General features: G+C 39.7%; 1 protein-coding gene across 1 annotated transcript in view; it reads right to left on the reverse strand.

Moving 5' to 3' along the window:
- CFAP20DC (CFAP20 domain containing) overlaps positions 1-22,015 on the reverse strand; it is a 167,043-nt gene that overhangs the window by 131,635 nt on the left and 13,393 nt on the right. The window contains exons 4-5 of the mRNA XM_074957357.1: positions 20,931-21,024; positions 18,457-18,529 (exon numbers count right to left, since the gene is read on the reverse strand). Of these exons, the coding sequence (XP_074813458.1) occupies positions 18,457-18,529; positions 20,931-21,024 (167 nt within the window). The remainder of the gene's footprint in view (positions 1-18,456; positions 18,530-20,930; positions 21,025-22,015) is intronic.

The raw sequence follows: 22,015 nt of genomic DNA on the forward strand, positions 1-22,015 counted from the left end.
GCCTATGCAAAATGCACAATTGAGTGAAATGCTACACTTTGTCCGAAACATGGCTTTAATTAGAAAGGGAGTGGTCAGAAAAGACTATGAGATTCTTAACCTAATTCACTAGACCTGTGAACAAATCCCCTGAACAAGAAGATTGGCAAGCCACCTTATACATATACTCTTTATGTAGCATTTTCCCAGTGTGGGCTACAAGGTCACTCAGATACATCCAGCTGGCAATATCATTTGTGCTTTCTTCCCAGTCCCACTGGGCAAGATGTATAGTTGCATACTGATGATGCTCTGCTTCATGTTTGTAAGTAATCTTGCAGAGAGATCTTCTGTACACACTGGACAACACAGGCCCCATTTCAGAGATACTACACACACTACCAGTCCCTTCATTGATGACGCAAATTGCCTAGTGCCACTAACTGACATCTATCTTCAGTGTCTGCAGTGTTGTGGATCCAATATAAGATATTGCCCCACCCACCTTGTCTATCTATCTGCAGATTCAGGCACAACTAACAATATCTCTTAATCCACTGAATCAAAAGCAAACGAATGGTCCTACATGACTAGCCAATCCTGATCTAAAACCAGCAGAAATCATTCATGATTCTGACCTTTGTGGTCTCAACTCCAAAAAGAAAGACCAGAACCTACATAGTATGTCATTAGTATCCAAGAACACCAGAAGCTGAATATTACTGGCCTTCCCAAAAGACAAGGCTTGAGACTGGGCAATAATGGGCAAGCAATACCACATCAAGAGTTTATCTGCAAGTATAATTATCATAGAATCATAGGACTGGAAGGGACCACGGGAGGTCATCTAGTCCAGTGCCCTGCACCCATGGCAGGACTACATATTATCTAGATCCGCCCTGACAGGTGTTTGTCTAACCTTCTCTTAAAAATCTCCAATGATGGAGATTCCACAACCTCCCTATGCAATTTATTCCAGTGCTTAACCACCCTGACAGTTAGGAAGATTTTCCTAATGTCCAACCTAAACCACCCTTGCTGCAATTTCAGCCCATTGCTTCTTGTCCTATCCTCAGAGGTTAAGAACAACAATTTTTCTCCCTCCTCCATGTTACAACCTTTTATGTACTTGAAAACTGTTATGTCCCCTCTCCGTTTTCTCTTTTCCAGACTAAACAAACCCAATTTTTTCAATCTTCCCTCAATTGTCATGTTTTCTAGACCTTTAATCATTTTTGTTGCTCTTCTCTGGACTTTCTCCAATTTGTCCACTTATACCCTTCCTCTGACTACAGGCTAAATCCCCTATTCTGCTCTTACCCTGAAAAATGGGTTGTACCAATATTCAGGAAAGGTACTAGTGGGGAGAACAGCTCCCTTCCTAGGCTACACTGGCTACGGAGCCACTACAGGGAGGCTGCTTCAGACTGATGGCTAAAGTAGCTCTGTGCATCCTTTAGTACCTCCACCATAGGATGGATATCCACACCATGGAAGATCTTCTTTCCCCTTTTTCTCATAAGAACATAAGAATGGCCATACTGGGTCAGACCAAAGGTCCATCAAGCCCAGTATCCTGTCTTCCAACAGTGGCCAATACCAGGTGACCCAGAGGGAGTGAACCTAACAGGTAATGATCAAGTGATCTCTCTCCTGCCATCCATCTCCACCCTCTGACAAACAGAGGCTAGGGACACCATTCCTTGCCCCTCCTGGCTAATAGCCATTAATGGACGTAACCTCCATTAATTTATCCAGTTCTCTTTTAAACCCTGTTATAGTCCTAGCCTTCACAACCTCCTCAGGCAAGGAGTTCCACAGGTTGACTGTGCGCTGAGTGAAGAAGAACTTCCTTTTATTTGTTTTAAACCTGCTGCCCATTAATTTCATTTGGTGGCCCCTCGTTCTTATATTATGGGAACAAGTAAATAACTTTTCCTTATTCACTTTCTCCACACCACTCATGATTTTATAGACCTCTATCATATCCCCCCTTAGTTTCCTCTTTTCCAAGCTGAAAAGTCCTAGCCTCTTTAATCTCTCCTCATATGGGACCCGTTCCAAACCCCTCATCATTTTAGTTGCCCTTTTCTAATGCCAGTATATCTTTTCTGAGATGAGGGGACATCAGTATGCAGTATTCAAGATGTGGGTGTACCATGGATTTATATAAGGGCAATAAGATATTCTCCGTCTTATTCTCTCTCCCTTTTTAAATGACTCCTAACATCCTGTTTGCTTTTTTGACTGCAGCTGCACACTGCGTGGACGTCTTCAGACATATCCAAGATCTTTCTCCTGATTAGCTGAAGCTAATTAGCCCCCATCATATTGTATGTATAGTTAGGGTTATTTTTTCCAATGTGCATTACTTTACATTTATCCACATTACATTTCATTTGCCATCTTGTTGCCCAATCACTTAGTTTTGTGAGATTTTTTTGAAGTTCTTCACAGTCTGCTTTGGACTTAACTATCTTGAGTAGTTTAGTATCATCTGCAAACCCTGCAACTTCACTGTTTACCCCAGATCATTTATGAGTAAGTTGAATAGGACTGGTCCTAGGACTGACCCTTGAGGAACACCACTAGTTACCCCTCTCCATTCTGAAAATTTACCATTTATTCCTACCCTTTGTTCCCTGTCTTTTAACCAGTTCTCAATCCATGAAAGGATCTTCCCTCTTATCCCATGTCAACTTAATTTACGTAAGAGCCTTTGGTGAAAGACCTTGTCAAAGGCTTTCTGGAAATCTAAGTATACTATGTTCACTGGATCCCCCTTATCCACATGTTTGTTGACCCCATCAGAGATCTCTAATAGATTAGAAAGACATGATCTCCCTTTACAGAAACCATGTTGACTTTTGCACAACAATTTATGTTCTTCTTTGTGTCTGACAATTTTATTCTTTACTATTGTTTCAACTACTGATGTTAGACTTACCGGTATGTAATTGCCAGGATCACCTCTAGAGCCCTTTAAATACTGGTGTTACATTAGCTATCTTCAAGTCATTCTCATGTTCTTCACACACAAAATTGTTCTTCAGACAAATTACACAGAGACAATACAGGAAAAAAGCTTTTGCAACCAGCCACAATGAGCCAAGTTTAAGTTAGGCTTCTGCAGTCTCCTTCTCGCTACACATTTGTGTCATGGAAAGTCTACTGACATCTCCATTTAACTCCCAGAGCAAATGGTCACAAACCCTCAACTCTTTGCCAGGGAGGAATGGGGCTTGGTTCACCTGCAGATGAGGGGAAAAGGTCAGCAGAGTTACTCCACAGTCCCTATAAGAAGGGCAGTGGTGTCAGTTTCTAGTTCAGGGATCTAGCTATTTCCCCACCAATCACTGGAAGGGTTTTTTTCTATACCACTTATGCTATTCTATATAAGTTCTTATATCATGATCATCACCGTAGTATCTCAGTACTCGGACACATGTACCCATTTTCCTCAGGACAGCTAGCTGAAATTTCAGAAGCAGCATCTCCTATCATGAATACATTTAAGAAAAAAATGAAACTTCATATGAAATTATCCTTTGAAATGTCAGGCTTCTGGGATAACCGAAATCTGTAACATTTTCTTTAAAACGGTAATAGTGTATACAGTAAAAGCATTGTTATCCAGCCCTGGACCAACCGGAAAGCTCTATAAATCAGCATTTCTAATCTTCATAGATAGTCCGGTCGGTGCGGGGCCAGCGGCTCCCTACCTGGCTCCGTGTGGCTCCCTGGAAGCAGCGACATGTCCCTGCTGCTCCTAGGTGGAGGAACGGCCACGAGGGGTTTGGAGAGTGGGAGGGACTGTGGGGCTGGGGCATGGGAGGGGGTGCAGGCTCTGGGAGGGAGTTCAGGGTAGGGGGTTGGGGCACAGGAGGGGGCTCGAGATGCCAGATCCAGGGGCACTCACCTCAGGCAGATCCCCACAAGCAGCAACCTATCCCTGCTGTTCCTAGGTGGAGGCGTGGCTAGGTGGCTCTGCACGCTGCCTCCGCCCCCAGGTTCTGCCCCTGCCCATAGGTTCTGCCCCCACAGCTCCCATTGGCTGCAGTCCCCTTCAAACTTTATCTCTGATGATTTTCTGTTTTCTTCCAGGCCATTCATAAAAATGTTAAATAACACAGGACCAAGAATTGATCCTTGTGGGACTACACTGGAAACAACCTGCTTGCTGATGATTCCCCGTTTACAAGTACAGTTAGCCAGTTAATTTTATATCTTATAGAAGTCTTACAGAAGTCTAAGTATGCGTGTGTCTGACCACAATCGTGCCAGTGACAAATCTTATGGTAAGAACATTTTCTCAGTCTTTGCCCTTTTGATCAAGACATGGTGAGGTATTCATCTTTCACTACCTTTTCTTAAAAGACTAATTTTTAATACCTCTGGATTGATTTAGGTGCATGAGGTAATATCTTTTATTGGATCAACTTCTGTTGGTGAGAGAGAGAGAGAGAGAGAGAGAGAGAGGCTTTTGAGGTACACAGAGCTCTACTTCATCCTTTCGCATTCTACGTTCTTAGCAAGATAGGTTGGTGTTTGATCCATTTATTGATACTTAAAGAAATCATCATAATAGCTGGCGATGACAACTCCCCACTTCTCGGCCATCTGGCTCGGCAGGCATGATCAGTTTCCCAATGTTTTAGAATGCTTATTCAGCACCAATGTCCTCATTACCTTCCTTCCTCTCTATTTGGAATGTCTTTTTCTAAACACTAAGTAGTTGCTTTGCCTCACTTTCAGCAGACAATAAAATTCTCTCCATAGGTGGTAAATCTTATTTGAGATAGTAATACATTATGTTGACAGTCATGAATCCCTCTAATATATCACCTTAACATAAAAGACTGCAAATTTTATAGGATATTCCACAAGATGTGACATGGGCAAGAGGAGGTCCATTTTCTGCTACTGTACTCTATTCTGCCATGATCTTTAGAAAAATGGGGAGATCTGCTCATGCATGTCCCCAGAGGAAGGATTTTGTCCTTAGTCTGTGCCACAGATCTGCAGATACAATTTGGCATCAGTGACAGCTTTTGATCGAAAAGATTTTAGGAATCAGAGGACCAAGTAAAAATATCTTTCATACAAGATAGGAGATTCTTCTGAGTCAGGCTCAAGTTTAAAACAGATTAAGTAGATTTTAGTTTTCAGCATTACACGTTCCTTAATGTTAGCCAGTCTAATATCCAAAATGTGAAAAAAATTACTTGTTACAAAAGGCACAAGATGTTGATTTACAAAAGGCACAAGATTTTCCTATTTAAATTTACATTTGGCAGAGTAGACGTAAGTGTGTATCTGAGAAATTATTTCCAGCCTTGATGTGACAGTCTAGAGCTCTTAGTAGGTCATTTTCCCCACATTTGTTTTGTATCATAAGCTTTTAATAGACTGCACTGAAAATGAAAACTGGAAGACAAAGCCTATTTGCACCTATTAGCTAGTGGTTAATTAGGAAGAAAAGGCAACTTAGGTTTACAAATGATAATATTAAACAAAACTATCATGCCTCTATTTTTGTTAAGTCTATAATGGAGAAAAATAAAATATGTTTGATAATAATCAGTCCACCAATTCAAACAGCATGGATTAGAATAGGATACAATACTTATGATGTAGTACATACTTTCTGGTGGTAGTCAATTTGCCTAGCAACTTTCATTCACAATGTTGTAACGTATATGTGAGAGAAGTTTTAAAGCATTTTATCATCAACTTTCTTGAACTGTCCCCTTATGATGGCTACTTCACAGTTGTGTTCTCACTAATATTCTTAAACCGAGGACACCCTACAGGGAAGGGACCAAAGCTGATGTCTTTCTCATAGGTACAACAAAGGAAACACTGGTGGGAAGGGCAAATGTAAGCATGCAGGTAGGGACCTTTCTAGTCTGTGGAGCAGATACAACACCTGGAATAATGACCTAAACCTTATATTTTCTACCCAGAAAAGGGTCTGCAACTACCAATACTGGGGAAGTGCAGATCCAATATAGGAAAAACTCTCTTATGAATTTGGAAATACGAAGAAATAAAACTCCAGGCCCTGTTCCTTGAAATAAAGGCAAGGTCATTCTCTCTGGAACTCAAGCTAGGAGAAATCCCGGGGTGAAACCTCAAGAGAGAGCATCCAAAGTTCTTCCCTACTCTTAAATTAAAAAACAAAACAAAACTAAAACCCAAAACCATTGCAGTAAGACTCCTAAAGGAGGAAAAGACCAAGAAGATCACAAAAGAGTATGGTCAGTAGAACTACAGATGGGAAAAGAGAGAGTTTCTGGTTGGGCGAGTCCCATCTATGTCTACAGTTTCTTCTATTGGAGAAGTGAGAACTCCTAGCTCTGAAGAAGCCTCCTGAAAGAAGAAACAAAAGAAGAGCAGGAAACAGGAAAGACGATATAGATACCCCTCTGTATAAAACCTAGGTGATTTTCATAGTTACAGAAGAGAGAACAGATAGTGTTTCTCAGTGACTGTTATGTCTTAAAACAGCTTATTTGCTTGGAGTGGCAGGAAGGGACATTTGGACTTAAAGCCTCAGTTTGGGTTCCAGTACCCAAGTCACAAATCCAGACTTTGGTGGCAGTGCTGAGAACCCTAGCTGCCAGCCATATGCTTTCAAAAACTGCATTGTATTAAAGAAGTATGTTCTACAGATTCCAAAAATAAATTTAATAACTTGCTTTCAGGCCACTGCCATGGACACCTGAGGGGATAGTTTCTCCAAACTCCTCTGAATGGCCCTTGAAACAAATTTAAATAGTACAGCCACTTAAGGCTAAAACAGCCCAATATAATTCTGCAAGTTAGTTCAGACTGTATATCTCAGTTATATCTGGTATGGAAGTCATTGTGTCTGTTGATAGAGTAATTTGGAACTGTGTGCTTGACAGAAGACTCCACATGGCAAGCTATGAGAAATGTGTCTGAATCCTCTGAAAAGTTGAGGCCCTGCCTCACAATTGTGGGAAAAAACAAAGACTTGTCCATTGAGACCTTTCTTGTTCAATAATGGCCAAAAAGTGAGATACCAAGTGCCTTTTCAGAGCAGCTCTGTTAAATGCTTATCCACTGGACTTTGGAGGACTTTCTATGTCCAGTGAAGTTAGGGCTCAGCCAATCATTTATTATTCAAACAAAGCAGAAGGCCTCAATTCCATATTTGTATAATTTTGTATCTGTTTTACCCCACTCATGCTCCCTCTTGGATACCTTCTAAAAACTGGACAAGGACTCAAATTAAGGACAGAAGAAAAGGAAGCATGCAGAGTACACTAAGCACCTCTTGCAGATAAATGAAGCCTGAGGGAACACAGACTGATTAATATATCCAGGAATCTACTCCAAATGCTTCTGCATTTGGAGAGGACATGAGAGCAAGATAAATCCGGCAGGAAAACCCCCTGGCTTAAAGAAGTCTTAGACCAGGAGGACTTAAGAAATAAATAAATTATTGCTGAGAAGCAGCCTCACTTACACTTGTCAGAGGAAAAGTATCTCAAAGAGGTAACGCCTACTTTAGGAAGATAGAGAAGAGAAGTAGGAATTGTTGACTTCTGAAAAGAATGTATAGTGCTGAAGAGCAGAGGTTTCATTTATAGCCAAAGGCTAAGCCTGGACGTGTACAAGGACACAGAGTTGGAGAAAGGCACCTCTAAGAAGGCACTCTCCTCAGATATGTTAAAGAAAATTTTGCTAGAAAGGAGGTTAGTTAGAATAATCTCTAGAGTAAAATATTTTATTTGATTCCTCCTCCCCGTCCCCTTTCCCTTATTTTTCTTTGGATGACTCAAAGGAAGACAGGGTTAACATGGAGAGGAAAAAATATGACTTTGGCATAGGCTTTGAGCTGTCAGGATGACGGAAACTAAAAGTCTGAGGGAAATGTGTAGGACGGTTCCTTTATACTAACCTTGAATGACAATTTCTTTCAATTTTGCTACCTGGTAGGCAAATCTATAACGCTGTCCATTAGTATCTAGTTTTGTATGATGGGGAAAGAGGAGGAGACTAACATGTAGGATGACCAGACAGCAAGTGTGAAAAATCGGGACAGGGGATGGGAGAGTAATAGGAGCCTATATAAGAAAAAGACCCAAAAACTGGGCCTGTCCCTATAAAATCGGGACATCTGGTCATCATTATGTTTAGCCACCGCTTTTACTCTGAAGATACTGTTTCTACAGAGGAGAATTAACAGGTTAAGATGCAAAAAGCAGTCTTTCTTCCTCTTCCCTATCACTCTGAAAAGGTCTCCTCCACATAGATATATTTTGTAGCCTGGAAATAAGATTTTCAGACCCTTCAGTAATACCACAGGTTTTGCTTAAGGTTTTATACAACAGAACTGAAAAAAACCCAGGGGCAAGGGATAGCTTAGTGGTTTGAACATTAGCCTGCTAACCCCAGGGTTGTGAGTTCAATCCTTGAGGAGGCCATTGAGGGGTCTGGGGCAAAAATTGGGGATTGGTCCTGCTTTGAGCAGGGGGTTGGACTAGATGACCTCCTGAGGTCCCTTCCCACCCTGATAGTCTATGGACCAGATGATTCTTAATTTAAGAACACCTCATAAAAATGCAACATTTGAACATATTCACAGACTAGGGAAGAGTGAATGTGATCAAATGCCAAGAATTAAAGGCATCTATCTCCAAAGGGAAGCTAAGAAATTAATTCTGAGTAGGAGGAAAAAAGTGTTCATCTTCTTTAAGACTACATACTAATCACAACAGAGGCTCATTTTTCAGCTGCGACTGTGCCTATTACTATTAATTCCATAATAAATTGCACTGATCCTCACACACCCGCCAAGCAAGACAACCCGCAAATGCTCATTGGGATTATCAGGTTTCTACATTGCTACCAGATTTGTGCTGCTGCCTCCTTCACAAGGGCAACAGCAAGTGGTTTTTTTCCTACGTACAATGCCTGGGAATGAACGAGCTAATCTTTTCCTTAAATTATAGAAATAAATGTACTTAATTTACTTAAAAAAAAAAAAGTTGTTTCCACATTTCATTCTTATTTCGCAAAATCGAAAGAGCAAGCTACATGCTATTAAAAGTTAACCACCAGCTTCTGAATTTCAAATGGGTCTCACCAGGTAGATCTGTTCAATGAACTTTACCTTCAGCCTGTTATCTAAAATCTTCAATGCTGTCAAAAGTAAATGATGGAATGATCATCTGTTTTCTGCTTCTAATTTTACAAGTCCATTCCAAGCTCAACAATGCTAAACATGAAATTTGAGGCAAGCATGAATAATTTATCATATCACTGTCCTCAGAACTACAAGACTAATTATGATAGCAAACAATTCAAGTTTAAGTACATTGATAGACAATTAAAACCTCATTAAACCTTATCAATTATTTCAGAAAATACCTTAGAATATTCTAGCTCTAAAGTGTTTAAAAGCCAGAAAATTCTAAGCTAAAGTTTTTTTAAAAACAAAACAAATGCTTGAAAGTCTGGAAATCTGGTTCAACACACAACCTTAACTCTGCCCCTGTATTCTGGCACCCTGTGCACCATCCTTGTGAAGTAGTTAAGTATTACAACCATTTTCCAAATTTTTTGAAACCATTCATTTGTAATTGTCCACAGGCTATGAACAGTTTAAACTTCATATAATCTTGTGGTTCTTCTATACACTAAGTAGTCAGCAACCTTTGACTGCATATTTCTTATATGCCATCAAAGATAGGTCTGGAATTTTAAACTCCATAGTTTAAACTCCAGAGTTTGAGTTTGCACAGTTCCTCTGGTTTTATCAAATATATACAAAACAAACATATTTTGAGTCACAGGATGATTTCTTACATCTGAATCTTTGGATAACACTACATGAAAAGTCGAGACATATTATCAACTACCTTACCTTCAAATATGCTTTATGTAAAACGTTCTTTGTGAATTTTTAATAGCTGTACTTTATGGTACATTTCTTCCTGTCCCATTTTTGCATACAGATGGAAATGTTCTGAATCTAGTTTGAGGCTGATCCCCTTTTTCGTATTCTGTTCTGTGATTGATCTGATCACAAACAAGAAATTCTTCAAGGCCATCCATCACTTGTGGCAGCAGCTGAGCTAAACCTTCTAACTTGCTGCTACCAGCCAGTCATGCGAGATTCCTGTCATAAATACTGAATGTGCAAACAACTGTTTAAATTAGCTGTCCTATCTGTTTTAAAGCGATTTCAGTGGAAATACAGGCTGATATTTTGTATGGTGGCATGAGGTGGAGGAGACTGAGTTAACATTTGTCACATTAGGAGTCAATGTATTGGTCTGGCTGGCAAATATATAAATTGATTAAATTTTTTTTTAATCCCTAAACATAGAAAAAAAAATTAGAACTAAAGCAACAGAGCATGTAATTTATGTATCCTTTTTGAAGCAAATAATAACAAGGCTGTTAGTAATACTGGGTATAGCCATCTGCTGTAAATATAGTAGCCAATTGCTTAACACTCAGTTTTAGAAATTTTGCTACCTTTTTGAAATAACAAAAGTAGCTTATGTTTGGAAAACATTTGGGTAGGAAAGAAAACAGCATCTGGCTTGCACTGGCATTCTTGGTAAATGCTCCAAAATACGGGGCATGTGCAGGTGCGAGTAATTCTGCTGCTTGGAGTCTGACCAAATGTACACACATTCATTCTTTCTGAAGTACTAACTATGATGCCAGTCATTTGTCACAATTTATAACAGATGGTTTTATTTTACATGTCAGTTTTCATGTAAGCTGTGAAACTGGCAAATCATATTATAATTGATAAGTTCTACAACAAATAAGTAAACCTGTTCATGTGAGAAAATGCATAACACAATCCTAGCAGAAAGGCAACATGACATGGGCAAGTCACTTCACTTTTCCATCTCAGTAGCATTTTCTCAATTTTATTTTAAAACCTCAATTCTTCAATCTGTATTATGGGAATAATAATATTTACCTGCTATCTTGCTGGGGTAGTATTATGACTAATAGTTGTAGAATACACTTGAACACGTGAAATGCTATAAAATGCTTAATAGTGAAAATTAGTTTGAAAAGATCTACTAGTTTATCAAGTCCATCCCCCAGGAATATGGGGTGGGGAGCCTATGGCCCGTGGGCTGGATCTGGCATGCTGCTTGATTTCATCCGGCCCGCAGCAAGTCTCCATGCCGCGGGCCGGAAGCCCCAAACCCTGGCACTCCCTCCGCGGGGCTGGAGCCGCGAGCGCTGGCTCACCCCTCTACTGGGGGAAGCTAGGGTGCCAGGCCATTAGAAGTCCAGTTGGCTCAGCGTAGCTTCCAGAAGCAACCGGCATGTCCCTGCAGCCCCTAGGAGCAGGAGTGATCAGGGATGCTCCGCACGCTGCCCCCGCACCCAGTGCCAGCTCTGTAGCTCCCATTAGCCGGGAACTGTGGCCAATGGGAGCTGATGGGGCAGCACCTATGGGCGTAGGCAGTGCGCATTGCACAGAGCCTCCTTGCCCCTCCACCTAGCGACTGGACACGGCAGCCACCTCTGGGAAAAGCGCGGTGCTAGGGCAGGCAGGGAGCCTGCCTTAGCCCTGGTGTGTCGCCGACCGTGAGCCACCGTGAGCCATCTAGCTACAGGTCCTAGAACACCTAGAGGACACTGACCCAAATCCCAAATGGCTGTCAGGAGTGAGGAAACTGAGGACAAACTGAGATAACAAATGTTTGCTTGCAGGTATTTATGGAGTTCAGCACTGGCCACAATGCCTTTTGTTGTCGGTTTTATCATGCAGTCTTTTGCTAATGCAAAGAGGATTGATCAAAACACACAACCTTCTCTAACTCCGGTCACAAAATCGAATCATCCCCCCACGCCTGCATATCTACTTCCATCATATAAACTCCTTATTACATTCTTCAGCTTGTCTGGTAACCCACACCTTCTAGCAATATTACACAGGTTTCTCAGTGGACACTGTTGAATATTTCTAAAGGTTGATAAAGTTGATTAAGATGGGTTTTTGCCAAGTAATAGCTTTTTCAATGATCTGTCAAAGAGTGAATATCCATTCACAACATGATCTACCTGAATGGAACCCTGCCTGTTCTTTCTGTAACATTTCATCTACGGTCGTCATTCTATTCAGCAAAATGGGAGCCAATTCTTTGCCTGGGGATTGACAGCAGTACAATACCTCTCCAGTCTGTGCACGGAGTAAGATTGCCCCTTTTTTGCCAATGCCACTATGATACCATCTTCCCTGTCTTTCACCCATATTTTCTTAAACTTTTGTTAGCTGCTCAATCAGAATTTCACCTCCCACCTTTAGTATCCCTACTTGAATTCTGTCAACTGCAGGAGATTTCCCCTGCTTAAGCTCTTTGAGGGTTGATTTAATCTAATCAGGTGTTATTGGTCCCTCTTCTATTTCTAATTTAGCACTGGAATTTCTGTTGAGCCTGTGTATGATTGTTGGTGTAAGGATCTGAGGACTAAAATGTGGGTCTTCAGAGCCTAGGACAGCTGATATTCCCACAGACCCACTCCAGGAAGTACTACCCCAGAGACCCAGAATGATGGTACCCTGCAGCTCTCTGATTGGCCAACCACCCTATTTAACCTCATGGGTGCCACAGGGCAACCACAGACTTGGGCCTGCTGCCATGCCAGACTTTGCTTGATCTCCTGATTTCCGGTCTCTGACTACAGCCTGACTCTGACCCTGATTCCTGCCTCTCAATTCTAGCCTGGAAACTCAGGACACTCAAAAAACCCCAAAAAACCTGGCACATACTAGTACAGCTTAATGTACATTAAATATATAATTCAGAGCTTGAGTCTACTGACCTTTACAGCACACTGCAGGCCCCATCTCTTCCTGCAGGCTTTGGTAGTTGGATATTATTTGTTAGCGAGGAAAATTTGAGGTATTAAATAGTAGAAATTATGGGCCGGATAGTGCAAGGTGTATTTCAAAGATTGAGCACTTAATTGAAGCACTCATTCACTTTTAAAAGGACTGCAACCATACCTCTGTCAGTCAGTCAAGACCTAATTAGGAATCTACCCTCTGAGACATGGAGGAATAGGGATAAGCCTCGGGACCCTTCCTAAACCAGTGAGCCTAAAATACTGTAGAGCTGCTTCCCAACTAGGAGCAAGTTGTACTTACTCCACAGCTGTTCATTTCACATATCCTGAGTTCTGTAGGACCCAGTCAATTCTGTGGTACAAAGCTCAAGAGACCAGGAAAATTAAAAGTGTATTCCAATAGTTGGAGGGCTAACCAGGATGTTAATGGGTGCAAGTTAAGAGCATATTTAGGCTTCCCCATTCAATGCCTCTTATCATTTCTGTTCATATTGTTTTCAAAAATATAAACTTCCCAAGCTACGGAAGAACAGAGTCAGTCTCTCTCTCTCTCCCTCCCCTGTGATTGCTCAGTATGCAATTTTCAAACAACTTGAAGATATAAATCTTATTTTCTTTGAACTTCAGTGATAAATAAAGCCTCTTTGAGGACGGTTCACATGCCAAGTTTGAGAGTTGGGCCAAAAAGTATGTTAGAATTATTCTTTAAAGGGAAAAGTGGATTTTTCAGTTTTACAGGAGTTTCCTCAAACTTTCAAAACATATTCATACTGAAGATACACCAAGTATGGAGAGTTTCAACCTAAAAAGTGAAGTTCTTGGTAAGTTGTGAGTGTTTTAATGGAAGCTATTCTGCAGACTTAAATATAGTGGTCTTTACTTAGCAGACTTAATGCTATAAACAAGATTAAGCAGTGGAATGATAATGGGATACACTGGGCATTTCAGCACAGGTGGAAAAAATGTGCAGCACCTCAGCATAAGTTTAAACGTTGCTCTGCTAGCCTGGAATAAAGTGAGCAACTCGCATGGTCTGTTTCCTGGACTACAAGGACTCATTTTCTAGCCTCATGTGGTTGGTGCCTTCTTTACCGTTCTGATTTCCAATACTTTAACATCCAAAAAGGAGAGGAGTTACTTTCATCCCACCATCCACGTTCATATATTTTTCCCCCCTTTCTTTCAAAAATGCTTCACATACCATACAGTTTTCTTCTCCTATTTAAACAACTTGATTTCCTTTCTCTTTGTTCCTACTTTCCCATTTACTCTGAAATATTCTAGAGAATTTGTTTTCTTTCCTGTTGGTCATCTAATCAACTCAGGAAATATTATGACCTACCACCACCATGTAGGGGAGGATCACAATCCATCAAGGGTGGAGAAAGGGAGCCTCCTGTTCTACAATTCCTTTAAAAATTAGAGCATAGCAGAGGTGGAATTCAAAATGCCTTACAAGGCATTTAGCTGAATTCTACCCCCTTCAATGAAATAGTAGAAATTAAAAACATTTCACAGCACTTTAACTTCTACTTCAACAGAAGACTGTTTCAGAGCTGTACGTGGTATGCCCATGCTGAGGAAGCAGGTGACTGCATTTTGCTCTAACCCTCTTGTCCTGTGCTCATTAGAGGGAAATACCTAACCACTGCATAAAAAACAGACAATTAATAGTGGTCTAAAGGCAATTTCAATTTGTTAAATTTTCAAACAATTAAAATTAACACAATTTTATTAAAAGTGCTCAACACAAGCAATCTTTTGTGTAGTGGGCTAAATAATGCAGTACAAACCAAAAAAGTTTCTTTCAAGGTTAAAAATAAAAGGACAAATTGTAAGAGAAAGCAAAGCAAGGCAGAAAGGACTGAAGACAAATGATAAAGAAAGAACAGGCACGAAGACAGTAAGGAAACAACTGAAATAAGACAAAAGGTATACACAGTAGGGAAAAAAACAGGAAGAGAAAAGGGAGCTATTAAGCTTGAAATCCTATTCTTACAATATTTGACACACATTCTGGTACTTCCTCTCACAAATACTGCCTACACTGTACCTGTGCTATGGACTTTTTATATATCTTAAAGTTCCTGTCTTCTACAAACACTACATTTACATACAATTAAGTGGTCAACTCCCTCATTAGGGAAAAAAAATCTAAGTTTAATATATTTGCTTGAACTAATATTCTAGACCAGAGGTTCTAAATGTTGTCAATTTGGACTTCATCTAAACAGAAAGATTGCCTTGTAGAGACCTCTCTTCCAGTCAAGTTTGTGTGAACTACGTCTCTTCTTATTTGCACTTGCATAACATTCTTGCAAACCACAGCAACTGCTTGCATGCCAGGGTAATATTAGGAAATTATTTATGTATTTTTAACTTCATTTAATTCAGTTCAGAAGGAGATCTGATCCAGTATTGTAATTCCTATGCATTTAGGCCCAGATTTTCAAAAGTGATTACCAATTTTTGGTGCCTCGGTTTTGGGTACCTGACTTAAGAGACTTCTAAAAGGGGCCTAATTCTTTAGAAATATTCAGAGGATGGATGCTCAGCAGTCAGGCCCTTTGGAGTGTCCTAAATTGGGCACCTAAAAACTGGGGTACCCTAAATCCATATTCACATATGAAAATCTTGGCCTTAAGTTCTAAGTCATAAAACCAAAGAACTATTACAGGAAAATAAATAAAAATCTGTAAAATATATCTTAAAGCACTAAATTCAATTCTATGCAGCGTCTACATTTTTAGCTGTCAATGTTCCGTTGAATTTGGTAAAAAATTAACATAATGCATGAACAGTGCATAACAATACACTGTCAATTGGGGGGGGGGAGGGGGAGTTGCAGGCAGAATCGAGGAGAACTAGATTTGCATATCTGGAGACTTTGCCACCAAAGCAGGCAGGAGGAGATTGTGGGATAGGCACATCAACCGGATGATTTGATCAAAACAATTAATAATTCAGTTAATATTGACAATTACATTATGAGACTTAAATTCCAGCATTAAAGCCCCATTGAGACGCATGGGACAGTTCAAATCTCTCAGAGGCAACAATTCAGAGCCAGTAGACAACACTGCATCAGTGTAAAACAGACTCGTATTTGGAAAGTTATCTTTGCAACCCTGAATGCTATAAGTACTTTTTGTTTGTTTTAAATGAAGGGTTATATTCTGGAGCACAATTCTGAGGTATATATAGATTCTGCAGCAAATTCTACAAGATCTCAGAATATACGAGGGCCTAGCTGCAGGCATGATTCCTGTTCAGTTCTCAGAGTAGTGCCCTACTCTCCATCATCTCCCCATCACATACTAAAGATCCCAATTTGCGCAATCAGGTAGGAAGCTCCCTATACATTTTGTTAAGTTTTGAGACAGTAACTCAAATCCACAAGCAGGGGCTCTGGAGGATAAGAATTCAAGAATGAAAGGCTACTCATATATATTAGTTTTACCTTTACAAAATAGGTCAACACCGAGGGAAAAACTTAGAAGCAAGAAACTCTATTGTTAAGTAGCTTCTCAGGTTAAATATACAATATTGAAATTGGCTCATGCCTGTAACTCTGGAAATATGGTAGAATGTTAACATTAGTTGAAGCCCCTTTACATAACAAAATATTGGGGTCAGGAAAGGCAAATACCAAAGGATCTACATTTGCTAAGATAACAGCAGAAAAAACAGTATCATATTCAGTAATATCCTGCTTAGAAGTAGCATAAATGCATTTATTGTAGTTGTAAAATAGTTCTTTCAGAAGCTATGCTTTCAAGGCCCAATCTTGCAGTCCCAAGAAGCAAAACTGCCTCCGACTTCAAATGAAGCCCCACAGGCTTTGGATAGAGGTTCTGTGCTCAAGGTATCATAGAATACCATTCCCACGAGTGGAAATGTAGAAAATGAACTGATAATTCTCAGTCCCTCAGGAATTATTCATAAATTACAGAAAGACTTCAGTTTTAAACAACCAATAAATTAAAAAAAAATTATGGAAGTTAGAATTTTGAGTCACCCTTTAAGAACTCTGTCTCCAGCTTCTGAAACTCTTTGTAGTAGGTGATGCATTCCTTACATCTGCTTTATAATTTTATATTACACATGAACTCTTCTGTATTTCCTTATGATCTTGCACTAAGCCTATGTATCCATTGTATCGTAACACCTATGTTACTTCTATATGATTCATGTGGGCAGGTAAAATCCAAATTCCTTTGTTTAAACATTGTCTAAGGATAAAAGCACCCAAGACCTGTTAGCAAGAGGCCCATTTCAAATGTGCTATTCTAGGGACATTAAATCTCTTAACATCAGACAGTAGGGGAAACAAAAGACCCTCTTCTTTGGGGTGGTGAAGAATTGTCTGGAAGGTGATAGATGCATAAGGAATGGCGTAGCAGGAACATATGGTTATGGTCAGAATGGGAAAAGCCAAAAGGACTCGAGGGGTGAGGCCTCATTACAAGCTTTTTACTGGTTGCAATGCCCTCTAAGAAGAGTAAATGAAATTTCATAGCAATGTTGTATTTTTCCATTCAGTAAATATGTTTTTCCTGTGTTGCAGAGAAAGGTTTGTTTGTGCACCAGCATCTTTGATAACATCAGCACAGCTCTGGCAATAGCGTTAGTCTGATCTTACAGCTCATGTCCTGCTACAAATAAAGCCTAAATCACAAAGACAAATTTTGGTCTTGGTCCTACACAGCATTTGGTTTAGTTTAGTTCTTGGCAACAGGCTGGCGGACAAAAATAAAGACATTTTAGGATTTTCAGGACATTATCCACTAAAAACAACATGTCATATTTAGCCTTGGATGTAAGCAGGCATAACATCCGTTTAAATCAGGCATGTGACCTCTCAATCAATGGATTAGCAGGAAAGGTACACTATGAGTTGAGAGAAGCAGCATTAAGAGAAACTCATTTTTTTCCTTCACCATTTGCTAGGCAAATAATCAGTTTACTGACAAGAAAATGAACAATCACTCTGTTTTTGGCTTGAGGCAGAATCTTTTTACTTCAGTGAATCTGTAAATTTCACCATCTAGCTTCACTATCAACAATTCACCAGGCAACCCTGGAAGGTTTTAAGCATCATCCAAAAGAACCAATATGCTACATTAGTAATGTACTGATCTCACTAAATGCACAGCTGAACAAAGTCAATGACTTTCATTCTTTTCTCCTTTAGGTACAAAAATAATTAAACTGACTGGGTTCTCCCAAATGTCCTTAAACTAAACAGTATTTCTTTTTTTCCCTGCCAGAGAAGACCTAAATATTTAATACACACCACTTTTGATACTCTTCAGCAGTTTAAGAGGAATTTAAAAGCACCCATCTTTTCCACGTAGCTGCATATAGTTTAGTCTGCGTACTGTCACAATAAGTATTTTTAAGTTTTGTTAAATAGAATTTACTTTCTATTCTCAGGGAAAGGTCAGAAAATAGAGGTGTCTGACAAATAATGATCAAAATTACTTATGCTGATGTCATAAATCACCGCTCTTCGACATGAAATCTGCCACACAGAATTAATGGCTGTTGGTATTGGTTCATCTGATCAAGTGTCTACTATACATAAAATATGCTATGAAGTTCTGCGTCTCTTACAGCAATTCAGTAGAGAAGTCTTGTCCCAATGGCACATAAATCTGAAGTACCAGAAACCGCTGGATCAGTCCAACTAGAAACAGAGACAAAGAAATATATAGCTATGGATACAAAGCAAACTCCACCATTTAGCATTTCAATGACATATAGCTATACTGCTGCAATACCATTTCCCAAGGTTCACACAACTTTCGAAAGCAGAAAAGAACCGAAGAAAACCAAATCAAACTGTAAGAAAAATGTTCCTTTTAAAAAGTCCCATTTGTGGTTTTGGTGGAATTCTTATGAAAATAAAAGGAATGTAATTTTTTTTTTATTTACAGTTCTTCATAGTGTTCAGAAAGCATATAAACAGCATATCCCACAAAGACACATAAAAGTTCACACCAAGATTATTATAAAAGCATGTGGCAATTACTCACTATTTAATCAAAAACAATAAATCATAAATGCAATCCTAATGATGACAACTGAGACCACACTTACACGATGGGGGACTCTATCCTAGGAAGCAATGACTCTGAAAAAGATTTGGAGATTGGAGCAGGTAGTCAGCTGAACATGAGCTCCCAGTGTGATGTTGCAGCCAAAAGAGCTAAAGAGGTCCTGGGATGCATAAATTGGCAAATCCTGAGCAGGAGCAGAGTGGTTATTTGAGCTCTATATTTGGCATTGGTTTGACTACTGCTGGAATACTGCATCCAGTTCTGGTGTCCACAGTTCAAGAAGAATATTGATACAATTGGAGAGGGTTCAGAGAAGAGCCATGGAAATTATTAAAGGATTAGAAGACATGCTTTATAGTGAAAGACTCAAGGAGCTTAATTTATTTAGCTTAAAAATAGAAGGTTAAGGGGAGACTTGATTACAGTCTATAAGTATCTACACTGGAACAAATATTTAATAATGGGTTCTTCAATCGAGCAGAGAAACATAACAAGATCCAATGGCTGGAAGCTGAAGCTAGACAAATTCAGATTGCAAATAAGGCAAAAAACAAAACAAAACCCACACTGGAGAGAGTAATTAACCATTGGAACAATTTCCCAAGGGTTTCCATGGATACTCCATCACTGATGATTCTTAAATCAATATTGGATTTTTTTTTCTAAAAGCTCTGCTCAAGGAATTATTCTGGGGCAATTCTGTGGCCTGTGCTATTCAGGAGGTCAGACTAGACGATAATGTTCCCTTCTGGTCTTAGAATCTATGAGGCTTTGATGAGGCAGATCTAGTTCTGAAGTTTAAAATAGTAAAAATATAGCTTAATTGGGGAGCAAACAAGAAAAACTTTAAGATACTTTCCTATTCAGGAAAAGCCACACACTTGCAGGGTATACAAGTATCCATGAGTTGAAATTTGTAGTTTCCTCTTACTGGTTCCATTAGTGAAGGAGAGAGTTGGCTTTTTATTGAATTGGCAGGCGTTTTAAGATCCTAAAGCAGTATTATTCCAAGAGCAACATGGATCTCAAGAGGTCTTCAGAAGCTGAGATCAAGCATGCAAAAGCTCACTGCCTCTGAACAGTTGCCCGGGCTACTCCCTCATCCACAACAGCATGGCTCCTGTAGGAGTTCTGTTCCCATTGGCCACCCACCCTGAGTCAACAAATAAAATCCCATGCCTTTGGAAGGGGGAGCAGACATGGAGCTTAAGTTAACAGGTCTTCTAGCACTCACTGTTTAGTTTAGCAGATTTCAAAACAGGTACAGTATATATGATTTAGGGCCAGATTCTCAGGTAGTATAAATCAGAGTGTCTTTCCATTGAGTTTAATGGAGCAATGCGGATTTAAACAACCTGATGAGCTAGCTCTTGAAATGTTAAGATAGATATAACTGTAATACTGCTTGTTAAGTTCCCTGAGCCACTGGGGGGGGGGGGGGGTGGGAGTGGGAAATCACATGAAAAATATTCAGGTAAGAAATTCTGCAAAACTGAAGTTTTATTCTGTTGAATAACTTCTCACCCCTTGTTATTTCTACTCTAACTTAAAAAAGGTCATGGATCTAAACAACTAACTGTTTGTAAAAAGTAATCAGAAATGATCAATCTTAGACTGTAGAGCACATTTTATCAAACACAAAAAAACTCTTTACAAACATTTAAGCCTCACAGCTCTACAAAGTGAGTAAATATCACCATTTTAAGAATAAAATGAAAGAGCGATTAAGAGGCCCATTCAATGCCTGCTGAGACAGACAGACTTTTATTGACAACAACGTCTACCGGAGCAGAACCTAAGTTAGGTTTGACCTTGGGCAAAAACCACACCAGCTGAGGATCTGCCCCAATGTGTTTAGTTCTAAACGTCTACTTATTGGTAACAACTGTCTTGCTGAAAAGTGATCTTTCAGTCCCCTGACAGAGGAGCTGCCCAAAGGAAGAGACAATATCGCAAATAGCTACATCTTGGAGTAGTACTGGATTAGTACAGAACAACATCTTATATTTGTAATGCCTCAATACTTACGAGTTTGTCTAGTTTCCTTTGGTAGCTGAATCTTGTTTGTTTGACTGCTTCCTTCAAGGACAAAAACAAAGCCTTTTACTTCTTTATCAAATTCCTACAAAAAGGAACAATGAAAAAAACAAACAAACAAACCTTTTATCATTCTCTTAATCAAGACTTAACCAAATTTGCAGATGGCACAAAGCTGGGGGAAAAAGTTGCAAACAGTTTGGAAGGTAGAGCTAAAATTCAAAGAATCCTGATACATTGGAGAACTGTGCTACAGACAACAAAATAAAATTCAACAAAGACAAATGTAAGGTGCTACACTTAGGGGGAAAAAAAACCAAACGCACAAATAAAGAATGGGGGATAACTGGCCTGACAGCAGCACTGCTGAGAAGGATCTGGGAGTTGTGGTAGATCACAACCTCAATATAAATCAAAAATGCAAGGGTGTTGCCAAAAAAAAAAAAAAAAAAAAGAAGAAGCAAATGCAATTTTAGGTTGCATTAACAGAGGCATAGCATGAAAATCACAGGAGTTGATAGTACCACTCTACTCAGCACTGGTTAGGCCTCAGCTGGAGTACGGTGTCCAATTTTGGTCACAAATGTATAGAAAGGATGTAACAAAACAGGAAAAGATCTAGAGACAAGAGACAAAGATCATCAGAGGGATGGAATGCAAGCCATGTAAGCAAAGGCTGAAGGAACCAGATATGTTTAGTTTGGAGAAGAGGAGATTAACGGGGTGACATAATAGCAGTCTTCAAACACTTGAAAGGCTTCCATAAAAAAGATGGAGAAAAGTTGTTCTCTCTTGCCACAGAATGCAGACAAGAGGCAGTGGGGTCAAACTACAGCATAGCAGATTTAGACTAAATCCCAAGAAAAGCTTCTTAACTATAAAAACAGTAGGACAACTGAACAGACTGCCTAGGGAGGTCATGGAAGCTCCTTCACTGAAGGCTTTCAAGAAGAGGCCAGATAGCCATCTGGATGGTTTAGACACAACAAACCCTGCATCTTGGCAGGAGATTAGAGTGAATGAGCCTTGCTGAACCTTCTAACTCTATGGTTCTATGAGTCTAAGATGGCAAAAAA

Source organism: Natator depressus, chromosome 7 (assembly GCF_965152275.1).
Source record: "Natator depressus isolate rNatDep1 chromosome 7, rNatDep2.hap1, whole genome shotgun sequence".
NCBI lineage: Eukaryota > Metazoa > Chordata > Testudines > Cheloniidae > Natator > Natator depressus.